General features: G+C 38.9%; 1 protein-coding gene across 1 annotated transcript in view; it reads right to left on the bottom strand.

Annotated features, from left to right (window-relative positions):
• Positions 1-2905: 2905 nt before the first annotated feature.
• Positions 2906-14948, bottom strand: part of PAXIP1 (PAX interacting protein 1) — a 28973-nt gene continuing 16930 nt past the window's right edge. The window contains exons 8-21 of the mRNA XM_054171312.1: positions 14253-14347; positions 13182-13277; positions 12489-12626; positions 11154-11275; positions 10272-10456; positions 10092-10135; positions 9287-9354; positions 8808-8910; positions 7768-7936; positions 6146-6246; positions 5321-5455; positions 5160-5235; positions 4536-4595; positions 2906-3385 (exon numbers count right to left, since the gene is read on the bottom strand). Of these exons, the coding sequence (XP_054027287.1) occupies positions 3369-3385; positions 4536-4595; positions 5160-5235; positions 5321-5455; positions 6146-6246; positions 7768-7936; positions 8808-8910; positions 9287-9354; positions 10092-10135; positions 10272-10456; positions 11154-11275; positions 12489-12626; positions 13182-13277; positions 14253-14347 (1409 nt within the window). The 3' untranslated portion in view covers positions 2906-3368. The remainder of the gene's footprint in view (positions 3386-4535; positions 4596-5159; positions 5236-5320; positions 5456-6145; positions 6247-7767; positions 7937-8807; positions 8911-9286; positions 9355-10091; positions 10136-10271; positions 10457-11153; positions 11276-12488; positions 12627-13181; positions 13278-14252; positions 14348-14948) is intronic.

Genomic DNA, 14948 nt, shown 5'->3' with positions numbered 1-14948 from the left:
ACAGCAATCTAGCACCAGCATACTCCATCTCTAGCACTAATCACATGCACAGTAACATCTGTGCAAGCCAGTTGGCTATGGACAGCTCCTGTGGTTCTTGAATGACTATTTCTTGGCAGGTTCTGTTTTTCACTCTAATTGAAAGGTTAATCAAATCAGTCATATTTGTATGTTGGCTAAATAAACACACTGTCTCCACTGATGATGAAACAGATGCATTACCACTCACGTTTCCCACAGGGTTCATTTGTTCCATGATTGCATTCAGTTTTCTTCAAGCTTCTCTATGTGCTGACAGCATTTTGGACAGTTTTCACGAGGCAATCTACCTTTCAGATGCTATTGCATTCACCTGTCTCTTACCTCTAGCAGTCTTTGTCAAAAGTGTTGTACATCCTCAGCACTGCTTTGTTGTAGAAAACACAAAGGATTAAATCCTAAAGAAGGTGAGAACTCTTGTTGAGGCATAAATGTGGCTTTGAGTCCAGCGGTTGGGGCTGCTGAGGCACAATGTGCAATGGGTTCAGAAATGCTTTCTGACTCTCCCACCAAGTTCCATTCTGCAGGAAGCTGTTTTAGGAGGTCTTTCAGCTTCTAGAACCCAGTCCTGTAAATTCACACACCTTGTGTTTGATGTCCAACACAGTTAAAACAGTGCTGCTGACTCACCTATCTCTTTCTGAGACCAGTATTTACATTTGATGGGGCAACACAGCGCTTGAGGCATGCAGATGATCTACTGAATGTGTGACAGGGAGAAAGCATTCATTCAAGTTAAGAGGTTTTGTGTATCACATTTGTTTCCAAAGTCCAAAAGCTGCACTAGCTGGTATTTGTTTTAAAGGAAAAGGCAACAAAAAAAAAACCAAACCCTTTCTGCAATCTGGTAAGTAGTTTGATGAAGAAAGTCTAAAGCAAACAGAGATTATATATAGCTTTAGATAATTTAAACATTACACATGCTGGAGTGGGCTTGAAGGAGACACAACACAACAAAAAAGTGTTACTTTTCTTTCCATTATGCAATGTATTACTGATGTTCTTCAGGGTGGGATTCAGCTCACCTATTTTCAATGTTCTAACACAGATACCTAAACTAGTTTGCCAAACAGCTGTGAACTCTGCAGGAGACTGGAAGTCAGATTTCAGAGATGCTCTCTCCCTCCACCGACAGTAAAGGGACACCAAAACCTGCCAGGTCTACATGTCTGAACAGTTTTAAGTCATTTGCACAACTCATCAAGCAACAATTAACTCTCACTGCAGTCCTCCTCTTTTTACTAGCTTTAAAATTTAAAGTGTAAAATTATGTCATCAACTTCCAGCCTTAAGCCTCCATGGTGAAGACTCTTTTGTAATCTCTCTTGTAGTGAAGAGGAAACTATTACAGATCTAGAACATCACATTGAGAAAAAGCAAGTATCTCTGCTGTCTCAAATACATGGTACTTGGGTACCATCTTCTTCCACCTTGTACCATACCTTTTCACCATCCCATTCTCTCAAGACCATCTGGAGCCAAAGCATAACATCCTCATTTATATTTGTCACCTAAACAAATGACAGAAATGTTACCATTCTTCTTGTTATCATCATGCAGCCCATTACTGCTTACGACAAACAACAAACTGAGGCTAGCTGAGGAAGCCAGAGCCAGCAATAACAGGCCCAGTACTGACCTCTGGGGGATTTCACATATCTTCAAATTTACTACTGCTGTGTTCTTACAGCTTGAATTTGCAAGTCCCTTGAGCATTTTACTGAACTGAGGAAGAGGAAAGAAAGGCAACAAAAATAGTGGTCAAATTACCAGGTGGAGTTACACTGTGAGCCACAGCACAAGAGAGATTTGAAATTGGCAGTATCTCTGTAGAATGCTTTACCTACAGGTAAAAATAGCAGCTCACCTCTGTTTAATGACAGTGTATTTGTAAAAGCTTCCCTGTCAAATGATTCTGCATCAAAATACAAAATGCTTGGGGGGGAAATAAACAGTAGGCTGAGGTCTTGTTTAAAGTATTTGTTGATCTTGGACTTGGAGATGTCCTGTGAATGGTTCACAGGGTGTGGTGCAGACAAGGGAACATCTGCACTCCCTTACCAGAGCTGAACGGCTTGCTGATTTAAGAATAAATACTTCTAGGATGACTTTTTTTAATCTACTGGAATCTAAACTGATTACATTGACTAAAGTCAGATTATTAGAAATACAACTGGATATAGATTCAGGAGACTGTTTCTTTAATATTTATTTTAGGAAAACTCACTATACAAACAAAAGTTAGCACAACAGTGTAAGGTTAGAGTTAGGTTATAGACAAGGTTATCGTTTTCCCTTCCTTCAGGCTGCTGCTTTGTTTCAGTAAGCACATATATCAACACTTACAATGATCTCCCTATAAAGCACTGGGATTTCATATATTAAAACATAGCACAGAATAGGAATAGAAGAGGATGGGGAGGGGAGAGGGGAGGGGAGAAGAAGAGAGAAGGAGAGGACAGAAGAGAGAAGAGGAGAGAAGAGGGAAGAAGGGAAGAAGAAGGGAAGAAGGGAAGAAGGGAAGAAGGGAAGAAGGGAAGAAGGGAAGAAGGGAAGAAGGGAAGAAGGGAAGAAAAGGGAAGAAGGGAAGAAGGGAGAAGAGGAGAGGAGAGGAGAGAAGAGGAGAGGAGAGAAGAGGAGAGGAGAGAAGAATTAACCCGGTTGGAAAAGACCTTCGGATCGAGTCCAACCTATCTAATCAACTAAACCATGGCACCAAGCGCCCCATCCCTACCTGCTGCTTGAGCTGAAAATAATTGCACATTGCTTGGAGGAAGAGTGTGAGTAATTTACTCTTACCAGAGTGCCACTGTTGCACAGCATTCAAAACAAAAAAAAACAACCAAAAGAAGGACCACTAAAATCGAGTAAAACATTTAAAAGTACATTTATTTAAAATGTGGGCAAAATATCAATATAAAAGAAAATAGAGTATAAGAAATAAAAATAAAGTACAAAACATTTTCATCTTCAACATCCATAATTTAATATAGCAAGCCCTTTACTTCTTACATCCAAATGACACTTTTGGCTGAAGTACCATCTTTATTTTTTACATTAAAAGGGTTAAAAAGGGGCGAATCCTGATACCTGCAGTGGGCTCCTGCCAAATGCTAGTATAATACAAAACATAGTAAATTATGTTTCAGCGTAACAAAATTACACATCCTAAAAAAGATGCAGTTTTAATTTTTGCTTTCCTGCTTTAAACTGCTCAGCATCCCTAGGAGAACAGCTGGAACACGGCATCCACAGGAAGTCTGGAGTTGCTTTGTGCGATGGCTGAACAGCTCCAAGGATTCCGAAGCAGTAAGGCTTTTCGCTATCCATCAAGTAAATTTGTATGTGTGGTAGGTAAGGAAAAAAAACAACTTTGCCCAGAATCACCAAGGTTGGAAGAGATCTCAAAGATCAAGTCCAACCTGTCACCACAGACCTCATGACTAAACCATGGCACCAAGTGCCACGTCCAGTCCCCTCTTGAACACCGCCAGGGATGGTGACTCCACCACCTCCCTGGGCAGCACATTCCAATGGCGAATGACTCTCTCAGTGAAGAACTTTCTCCTCACCTCGAGCCTAAATTTCCCCTGGTGCAGCTTAAGACAGTGTCTTGTTCTGGTGCTGGTTGCCCAGGAGAAGAGACCAACCCCCTCCTGGCTACAACTACCCTTCAGCAATTTTGGAAGTGACTGCATAATAGAATTTCTATAATAAACAGAATCATAGAATTGTTAGGCTTGAAAGAGACCTCAAGAATCATCCAGTTCCAACCCCCTGCCATGGGCAGGACACCTCACACTAGATCAGGTTGCTCAGAGCCATATCCAGCCTGGCCTTATAAACCTCCAGGGATGAGGCTTCTACCACCTCCCTGGGCAACCAGTTCCAGTGTCTCACCAATCTCATGATGAAAGCCTTCTTCCTAACATCCTATCTGAATCTACCCATTTCTATTTTTTTCCATTTCCCCTAGTCATATCATTGCCTGACAGCCTAAAAAGTCCCTCCCCAGCTTTCTTGTAGGCTCCCTTAAGATACTGGAAGGCCACAATTAGGTCTCCTTGGAGCCTCCTCTTCTCCAGACTGAATAGTCCCAACATGCATCAACACACAGAGCCCTTACTGGGCCCTCCACTACGTTTAACAAACAGGGCTCATAATCTGCTTCAGTAAAAGCTATTTTCCTCATCTGCAAGTACTCAACACAAATACTGTCCTCGGTGGTATGTTTTTTCCTGTTGCTTAATAGTCTACTATTATCACTTTCTAACAACCCTACCTCCCACTTCCACCAAAGGATCTCCTTTCAGGAATTAATTCCACTTGGAATTTACTCTAAGTTTGTAGATGTTAAACTATTATGCTATCAAGCAAACACTACACAGCCTAAGACATTCTAAATAACTAGTTCCTAATTAAGAAAAAAAAAGCAAAACCTTTCAGTAAACCACACTTCCCTAAGCAGCACACGCTCTTTACACAGAAAGGATATGATTCATAATCCAGTGTTTGAGTGAGTACTCCAGTCAGGACAAACTCAGCATTGTGGACATCTGGAAATACCAAAAACAGGTATTCAGTTTGCACCCTACAAAGACATTCTTCTTCATTCTGTACATGCCTCAGGAGGGGCCATTCTGATCCTTCTGTTCTTCACACATAAGGCTGTATTGCCACACCACTCCCAGGGCCCTACTGTGAGCCATCACACATTTCACACTGCACGTATGAGACTTTCTCATGTGTATCTTAGTTAATAAACACAGCATGCTTTGGGGTTCTACAATGAAGTAAAAATAGCTAAGGTGAAAACCCCCAAATCCTTAACTCGATGAATGCTGAGATAGTAATCTTGCCTCACAAAGGACTGAAGCTCCAGGTTCAAGCCTCTTGTTGCAGAGATTTATGGTGACTTAGCTATAAAATACCTCGATTAGATATACTCATCACTCAGCTTGCTCAGGCTTCTTCATGGTTTGTATTCCTCTATTATTATCTGAAAGCCTCAATAGATGTCTATACTTGTAAAATAACATTACTAGTAGTAATTAAACTAAATTAAATAAAATCAAAATACCAGCTATGCTGTTCCAATTACCTGGGTAGTTTATACATACCTATGCCTCTTGCGAAGTACTCTCGGCACAAATGAAGGTCATTTTCACAGGAAATCAAGATTATCTCTGGCAAGCTCTAAATGAAAGAAGCTAATTGTAAGCTCAGAATAACACAGAGTAAGATACTGCTGCTAATTTTTAGAAAGCAATGCTCTACCCACTTTGTTCTGCTTATGCTCCATGAGTTTTCGAAAGGAAGGTTGTTTAGAGAGCACTTTTCCTCCTGCACACTCCACAATAGCTTTCATGGTGGAAAGACTGGGACAAATTCCAGGTGTAATGTAAAAATATTTTCCCTAAAAAGAGAAAGGAATGAGTAAGAAAAAAACCATTTTGTTAACTGATTTCCACACTGCATTAAGGTTTTTACTGTGTGACTCTTCTCATACAATCATGAGGCAAGCTTGCTAGTTACGCTGCAAAACTGAGGGAAATGTAGTCCTTAAACGGAGTTGTAAAAACATCCTTTTAGGTGGTTTGCCTCAAGTAAAAAGTCTCAAATTCAGTTACACTGAAGAATCTCTTCTAGTTTGGATCTTCAGATACTGGAACATTATTTTAACCAGGGCCATGAAAACCATCTTGCACCATCCTGGCAAACAGCCTAGTGGCAAGTGCAGTCATCAAGGAGAATCAGATTAGCACTCCCTTAGGCTAAAGTGCAAACCCACTCACCCTCATTTTTATGGCCTAGTGTTTTGACTACCAGGCTGATGCTACTAATTAAGAAAGCAAGCAAGAAAGCAAGAAATAGATTTTGAAAATAATTAGTCCCTTCCTTTAGTGGCATTTTACAAATGATGGAGCAATGTTCTGAATTCTCTAAGGCAGGAAATAGGCATAAACTGACAAACTAAAATGTAAAACACGCTTCATGTTCTGTCTAGTGTGCTTTATTGCCCTCAGCTACAAAGGTTGTGGTCCCAGTGCTGAAAACATCAGTTTGAAAAGCTCCAAGTATTTAAATGTCCTTTTAAACTGCATACCTTGAACAGTGGAGCTACTTGTGCTCTCTTTAAAGACTCCTCTAGACTAAAGCAGAAAAGCACCTCAGCTTCAGCATCTCTGAGCACAAAGTTCTGCTCATCTGAAAAACAAGAACTGATGATGTAACACACAAAAGACACTAACATCCACATAACTCAGGATGCAATCTGGTCAGAAAATGCTGGTGGGAGGGTGACTCTACATGGCAAACACTGATTTTAAAAGACAGTATTAGAATCCTATTATCAGGTCAATATCCAGGATGAACCATGATTACTTGAAGAAAAAAAAGCACCCTTGTGTATTTTACACTTGTGTATCTCTCTTCAACTCCTCACACAACGTCAACAGATCAAACTTTCCATCTGTTTCCCTTGTCCTGGTATTCAGCTGATTTTGTTTTTATTTAATTAGGGCTGGAATTCCAGCCTTAACTTCACCCTTCCACAAAAACCTTTGTTAAGGACATCTCTAAATCAGATTTATTTCAAAACAATTAAGTTTGAAGACACACACATGAAAAAAAACTATGGAAATCAAGTTGGTCTTTGCAAGAACAACTCCAGAAACATGCAAGAGTTGCTATTAATACCCTTCCTTAAGACAAAGGAAACCAGTAGGACATTTTTTTTCTAAACAACTGCTGTATTTTCCAACATTGCATGAAGTATAAAAGTGAAGGCAGCCCACTAGCTACAAATAGACTACATTTCAGTAGACAAGTGTTTCAACTACTAGATCAGAAGTCATTCTTCTAAATCCCCACCAGACTTTCTTTATCTAACAGCTTTCAAATGGGCTGATTTCTCAGTTCAGTGATGCTGAACCAAGGAAGTTGCCTTCTCCAGATTTATAAAAATGTTTGCTGCTTTATTGGTAAATTATTCATAGAGCTAAGCCTTTGTGATGATTAGGAGCAATGCTGTATATTTGCTTCTTAAATTATATAAAAGGCATAAAACAACCACAAAACGCATAATCAGCCTTTAAGAACATATTCTTCAGATCCAACCCCCTTGTCAAACAGACCAAAACCATCTATTTTGTTCTTTCCAGTTGTCAACAGAAAAGCAGAGCAAACACAAAGTTGGTGTCTTCCAGCACAGTTACTGTACTAATTAAGTTTAATTATTTAAATGCATTTTTGTGTGTATCATCCAGTGGCTCAGTTCCTCACAAGCAACATTTTAGAAAATTTATTGAAACCAAAGTGTTTAGGGCTTCAAAAGTAATGTAACCATAAGTAGAAAACTGCAAATGCCTAGCCCAGATGATAAAGAAATGCTTAACAACATCCCAACTATTTAATCACTCTAATGCAAACTTTCTAAGTATTCTTTGTAATTCATTTAACAGAATGAAACTGCAGTAAATCAAATGAGAACTAAATGGAACAAAATTGCATAACCTTTTATCAAATGAAATACAAACCAGCATAATTGTTTAAACACAGCATCAGTTGTGACTATGTTTGCCTGATTTGCTGCAGACTTCAAATCTCAGTTCAAAACTGGCCAAAATCAAAACTACAAAGTGTATTTCTATATACAAGCCATCTTTGCATACTGACACATCAAGGAACCTTAAGTTTACTACAGAAATGGATACTAGTTTAACTTACCAACAAACTTCTGGCATTTGAAACACTCTTCTAACCACTCTGGAGTTACTATGTGCTTGACTACAGAAATTGCTGTCAGGAACTTGACAGTTCGGGTCACTTTACTTGCAATTAGATGGGTACATTTCTGAGCAGATTCTGCTACTTCACCTCCAAGGATATAGAGTTTCTGAAAGGTGCACAAAACACAGGTCAGAATGAAATAGTCCTTGAAAAACCAAACAGAAAAATGAAGCCTTGTAACATCACCATCAAGCAAAACTAAGCTCCTAAAGGAGGAGTAAATACAAGAGATTTCTGCACTACGGGCAGTCCTTTACCAAAGCTGATGAAAGGACAGCCACTGAAAATCCAGGTATTTCACCTGCCATGACTGAAAGCTCTGTTCAGCTTCTGCAGGTTTTTTTGGGCTAGGGTTCTTTGATGGGCTTTTTTTGAAGCAAGGAAATACAGGATATAAATTAAAATCTTTTATTGAGTGAAATGTGTGACTGAAGTAAGCAGAAAACGTAGTAATTCTATGGAAGGTATAATATACACTGTAGCTACAGTAAATTTAACTTTGCCTTTCTTTGAAGAGAAAAACCAAATGAAAAACATGTACTCTATAAATGCACTAGTTTCACATGTATTTTTGATGATGCAGCATAACTATCTCCATTTTCCTTTGGCATTACAGATAGCAACTACACTAGAAGACTCTTGGGTCTTACCCAGTGCAACCATCACTACTTTCCTCAGCTAAATTTGGACATGAAGTTTGTTGAACTGAAAACAAATGGAATGGGCCTTCCTGCTTTTTGAAATAATCACATGTAAAGAAAGCCCAAGTACCAGAGAAGCATAAAGCAGTTAACTGAAGCAGAACAGTTACCAAATAAAACTCATTTCACCTAAATATACGCTAACCCCAGCCCCATTAAGTGCAGAGGTTTATCCACTTAGATGTATGCTAATCAAATCTTAGGCAGAAAAAATGGTTTGCTTGATGTTGAAATCAGCACATCTTTCAATGCAGTTCACAAAAGTATGAAAGTCACCTTAATGTACTGTTGAACTTGCATAGGTTCAAATCCTGTGAAGAGTACCATCGGTGTCAATTCTGGGGTGAGTTTTTTAGTAGGTGGTGGTAGGTCTTCAATCCTACAAAACATATGTGAAGTTTGGGACCAAAGTTGTATTATTAGTATTAAACTAGACAGGCATACTTGCAGCGAGGAATACTGGAATAGAAGCATCCAGATGAATGAGAATTAGGCACAATCAATCTTCTGAAGGAAAAATTGCTTTGCTGAGAACAAGAGATTTTTTTCTCCTGTTTCTGTTCTCTCCCAGTTCTCTCAGTACTTCAGTCTCTAGTTATTATTTTATTCCTGCCAGTTCAGTAACTGGCATTATGCAAAAAAGCATTGATTGTTATTTCAATTAACAGGGGAAAGGATGGAATCAGACTGATGGCCAGCTGACACTTCTGTGGAAAAGTGAAGGACTACAGGCACCGACTGCTCTCTGTTCTTACCTTGCTCTTTTGGAAGACGGCTGGAGACTGGACTCATTTTGCTTTGGTTTCAAAGGCAACCTCACACCCTGAAATCAGATCATCTACATGTTTACATCTGCATTGAGCAGGGAAACAAAGTCATATTTGAAAGAGGAAAACCATACACTGATATTCTAAGACTACATTAAAGAAAATTAACCACAAATTAAAATGATACATTACAGAGTGAGCACTGGCACACCTACTGCACCCTACACAACCAATTCCAGGCAAAGCTGAGCATTAACCAAAGCTTCTCCACAAACTCATGTAACCATTTCAGAGCACACCAACTAAAGTACTTTTAAATAATGCTGACACTCATCAATGAAATCCTAAAGAGACTGTGAAACCTATCCATTTGGTAGACAGACTGTAATACTCTTCCAGGTGCTTAAGTATCAACAGAAAATACTGGCACCTGCATTTTAAACACTCAGGTTTCCTAACTGCACGAAGAGAAGTTACAGTGGATGCTCAGGTATTCACTGGATAGAATACTGAGGAAGCAGGAATGCCTATCAGCCACTAGAGCATTTTCCCAGGACCAAGGAAATGTATTTTTTAGGCTCTGGCTGGCCTGAGCAACTTGAAACCACTGTTCTCAGTTGCATGTGACATCTATTCCTTTTTCACCTAGCAGGAATTACAGCCAAGAGATTTAATACAGGCCTATGTAAGTCCCTCTGGCAGATTGTTCACACCATATACACGTGCTCACACATTAAAACATTGAAGAGTAACCTTATAAAAACAGCTGTACATATACAATAATTCAACATACCATTAATAACTCTGGTGATACCTTTAATGGGACTCTCCAAGCATCTAGGAAATGAATAACAAAACAAGAATGAAGCCATTGCTAAGTTATTTGTAACAGAAGAGAAGTGTTTTTATTGATTAAATGGGTACATATATAAAAATGCTACACAACACAGGGGGTTGAGACTGAAACTCTTACCCAGAAGGTTTAGAACTAGATGTTGACTAGGAGAAAGTGGATCTTGAAGACTGAACACCGTGTACCGACTGTGCTGTATCTGCCGCAAAGCTTCAAAGTTCCCCAGCAGTATGTCACAGAGCCACTGTGCATTTACGCAGGGGATTCTCCACTCTTTAGCCTTCTCATACTTCAAGCCACTGGGCCTTATTGTTCAGAGATGAAGACAAAAAGGTTACTTTGATGAAATGGGTATAATAGCAATTTCTAACAATAAATGCAAAAGATCAGTATTTCTGTGTTGACTGATTATCTATTTTAACTGTAACAAAACGAAACTTTTCTTTTACATGTGTGACAGCGTTGCTTCTTTTCTTGTAAATTCTTGTATAACATTGTAAATACTGTGTATTTGGTATATATTCCTTGCACTCCATTATTGCTTGTAAAACACAGCTTTCATTTGCTTCTCCAGCTGAGAACCGTCATACTACAAGAAGATGCTAGAACAAGCCAGTCTGGGGTGAAGGTTTGCCCCAAATGGAATCAAGTTAGACCTGGATTTAAAGGAACTTTCCCTCCCTCAATGTTTTATAACAATTAGTAAAAGAAAAAAAACACCAATCAAGGATATTTCATTTATAGAAGAAGTAACAGCCAGCCTCACTGATAAATAATGTAAAACTGTGACATTAAAAACTGCTTTTGCTTTTGCCTGTCTTCAGAATGCACAATTTATCATCTAACAGCATGCAGTACTTCAGCTGCAACAAGAAGAACTTCATCAAATTGCAAAATTGATGAACATTTTCATAATGAGATGTAATCAGCAGCTCACACCAAGGAAAGCACTAACAGGCACCAGGCAACTGAGAAAGCAAGCACTGCAGAGAAACCACTTACTCTTTGCAGATGAGAACTGTGTTGCTGCGGCACAGGTAGCCTGTATATTTGGCACCTGCTAGGTAGGCCATTAGTTTGAGGTCATCTCTGTCACTATCAACAAATCCTGTCACAGAGATTATCTACAGACAGAAAGAGACATAGATGGTACTTAAAACACACTCCTGCTGGAAATGTCTCTCTCTTAGTAACTTCTTTGCAATACAATGAAACGTGTGGTACTGTAACTATGGCATGTAGGCACTCAGTTAAACTGTGGCTTGTAGGATACATAGAAGACAATTTAAAATCGATTTATTTATACCTTAAAATTTGAGGTTTCTAGCACAAGTGCTGACTCAGGAAGAGTAATTCTCATTCTGCTGGTCTCTCACCTACAGTTCTACTAAGAAAGAGCTGGCAATGAGTCTTCTCATATGTCTTACCTCTTCCTTCTGCTGCTGTTTATACTCAGGGAGACAGAGAAACACACTTAACTTGCCCTACTCTACTTTTAAGAATCTCTTTAACACTCTGCTCTACTGTGCCATGAGGCCAAATAAACTGTGCCAGCTGTTCCTAAGTGGTGAAGAGTAATTACACTTCTTCCATTCTTATCCTTAGCCTTGCCAAGGTTTCAGTTTTGCCCTTCTCTCCTTTTATTTAAGAAAAGGCAACAGCAATTTTATTGCTGACAATAAAGTGTACTTATTACATTACATATTACATTTACTACTAAGCACTGTGCTGACATGCTACGATTATATTCTAAGTTACCCAAAGCTGTATTTCTTTTTTCTGTCTTCTAGAACAGGCTTGTAGCAAAGCCTTCAGCCTGGAAGACTACATCAAGAACAAAGACATAATTTGGCATCCTGTTTTATATTGCACAGAGTATTTCAAGGCGCATCTGATTCAACTGCAAGTTTATCTTTCAACTTCCCCAGAGCTACTTATTGCATTGGCTACTGGCACTGACCTCCTCATTTCTGACTAATAGCAAGGGCTTCCTTCTCTGAAATTTTCTAGATACCAACCCAGAAAAAAAAATTATCTAACAAAACCACTGGTTATAATAAAGGAAAATTAATACACTGTTAAACATGCTGGCTGGCCACCTTGCTGTGTGTAGCTCATGTAATCTTTGCATCCCAGCACTCAGTAGGACTTGCTAAGCACTCTGAATCACCCAGTATTATGCACCTCAACAACAGAGGACCTTCAGATTAACAGAAGTTTTTCATCCAAGACAAAACAAATGTGCATTTTGCTTCCAATAAGCATTTTCTAGCTATATTTTAATACTATTCATATGAGGAAGCAAGCATTCTTTAGAAGTAAGTTTTTCCTTCTTACATGTTGAGAGCATGGCTTTCCTCCTGGTGGAAATGCCACTGGAAAATGCAGGGCTCGGTGAGGTGGTACCATTTTCTTCTTCTTCAAGATTGAATTCAGCCAATGTGCTGTAATACATCTCTTCCTTTCTCTTAAGGCCTAAGAATACATGCACAAACAGCTTTTAAAACCCAAAATATCTCTTTATTTGATATCAGCTTTTTCCTGTAACACAAAGCTTCCATTTTAATTGTTTTTCACTCCTCTTTCAGGATCCCTCTTTTCACAGCATCTTTCTCAGTGTTCTCTATAATAAATCTACATGCATTACTAAAGTTTGTTACACCATAAACCACAAATCATAAAAACCTTTCAGTTTCATGCATGCAATCTATGCATGAAGTGCATATTGGAAAGCTCAAGCTGTGCCAGGGGAAGCTTAGGCTTGAGGTGAAGAGAAAGTTCTTCACAGACAGAGCTGCTGGCCATTGGAATGTGCTGCCCAGGGAGGTGGTGGAGTCACCGTCCCTGGAGGTGTTCAAGAGGGGACTGGATGTGGCACTTGAAGCCATGGTTTAGGTAGTCATGAGGTGTTGGGTGACAGGTTGGACTTGATGATCTCTGAGGTCTTTTCCAACCTTACTGATTCTGTGACTCTATGATTCTAGTAATTACATGAAAGTGTGCACAAATACAGGTTAGTAGCTCACTTACCTGAGCATACATGTTACTGACTTGGCTTTCACAAAGAAGATGTGTACACCTGCTTGTAAGGGTAGGGTCCACTGTCCCACCATGTGCTTGAATGATCTGGTAAGAGAACAACCCCAAACTTCTAATACATATAACAACTTTAAAATTAAGGAACAAGCAGTCTGAAATGAAAGTCTAGTCTTTAGGACACTGCCACCATTAGCACCATTTCACTGAAGAGTCACCCTCCTCCCCCCTCAGAAAAGGTTATCTGGGTTATTTTGGGGAAGAAAAAGAAAATTGGAGAAAACAAAACTAAATATGCACTCTCCCCTAAGCTATAAAGAGTCTATGCTTCAGACTGAATTAAAGAGATCTCCACAAACACAAAAAACTCTCCCAATTTCATTTTTATGCTATAATTATCAGACAATTTTTTATGAACTATTCCATTCTATCTCAGCAATAAACACAAGTGCTGTTAAAAATGTCAACAGCTTACTTGATTAGGCAAAATTGTAGGGGAAAATTCAACTATAAAATCCATCAGAAGTTTCTGAAGAACATCAAAGTCCTCTCATTTAGGAAAGGATACAATCAGATTTTTCTGAAAAATAGAAGTTGGCAAAAAACAGAAACACTCTATTCCTCCATCTTACTCACTCAGGTGGACACCTCAGAGTCTACTACATGCCAAAATGTTATTGACATTAAAAAATAAAGATGAAAAAAAGAAGTCTTTTTATACAATCATGTCAAAGATAGATAGCAATGCTCTATCACATTTGCTGCACTACAGTTGCCTGATTAAAGGCATAAATAATAGGGAAATAGCTAAGGCTGTAACTTACTTAGCTGATGTTTTGACTAAAGACCTAATGCAACCAGGCTGCTGATCTAAAGCATTTTTCTCACTTCTTCTGGCAAGTTGCAGTTGAATAATGTTTTTGAGGTTGTAATTCAAACATTACACAAAAGTATGTCTAAAGAAAGAGAAGCAGTGCTGAGATACTTCCAGTGATTCCTTTTAGAACTCAGTTACTATGGCATCATCTTATCACAGGGTTGTTTTAAAATACAGAAGAATCTTACCCGTTTCCAGGTCGCTAAGAGCTGCTTGTCTGACATCTGTTCTGGGTAATCAGCAATTGCAAAGACACAGCCCAGTAGGAAATAATCTTCGGGAACTGGAGTAGTTTGGCACATAAAAGAACAAAAAAAATTTGAGTACTTACAAGTCTGAAGAGTTCATCTCAAAACATACTTGCTACACTAATCTTTCCTATTACCAGGTTGCAAACGTCATTCAATTTTAAAGTAAATCTTGCTCTGAAAACATAGGATCCAAAATTTGAAAGCTAACAGCCACATATAAAGGCACAGTTCAGCCCAGGGTCTGGTTTTGCTCTGGACAGGTGTTTTTTTTCCATGCAGCAAGAGGGCCTAAATGCACTGAAGGCAGCGGCACCACTTACTCTTTTATACAGATCAACTGTGTATAGTCAAAACAATCAAGAAGCATGGAAAGAGCTCAAAGCAAGGTATGATTTTCTGATACCACATCTCCAGTAATTTACTAGCACTTCTAAAATTTGAGCTGTCTTTTCAGTTGTTATGCTGCTTGAAAGCCCCCACTTCCCCTCAGTAAACACTTTTGGCATGCACAGACTAACACTTCTCATAATCTAATTTCTATGCTAGTGACATGAAGTCTGTATTTGAGAAGAGAATGTTCTCAGTGCTTTCCTGCTTTTCAGATTTCTAGATCATCCTAAATTATAATTTAAA

The sequence above is a fragment of the Dryobates pubescens genome, chromosome 21 (assembly GCF_014839835.1).
Source record: "Dryobates pubescens isolate bDryPub1 chromosome 21, bDryPub1.pri, whole genome shotgun sequence".
Taxonomy (NCBI): Eukaryota; Metazoa; Chordata; class Aves; order Piciformes; family Picidae; genus Dryobates; species Dryobates pubescens.
Note: the sequence above shows the minus strand (reverse complement) of the source record. Positions and strands in the feature narration are given on the sequence as shown.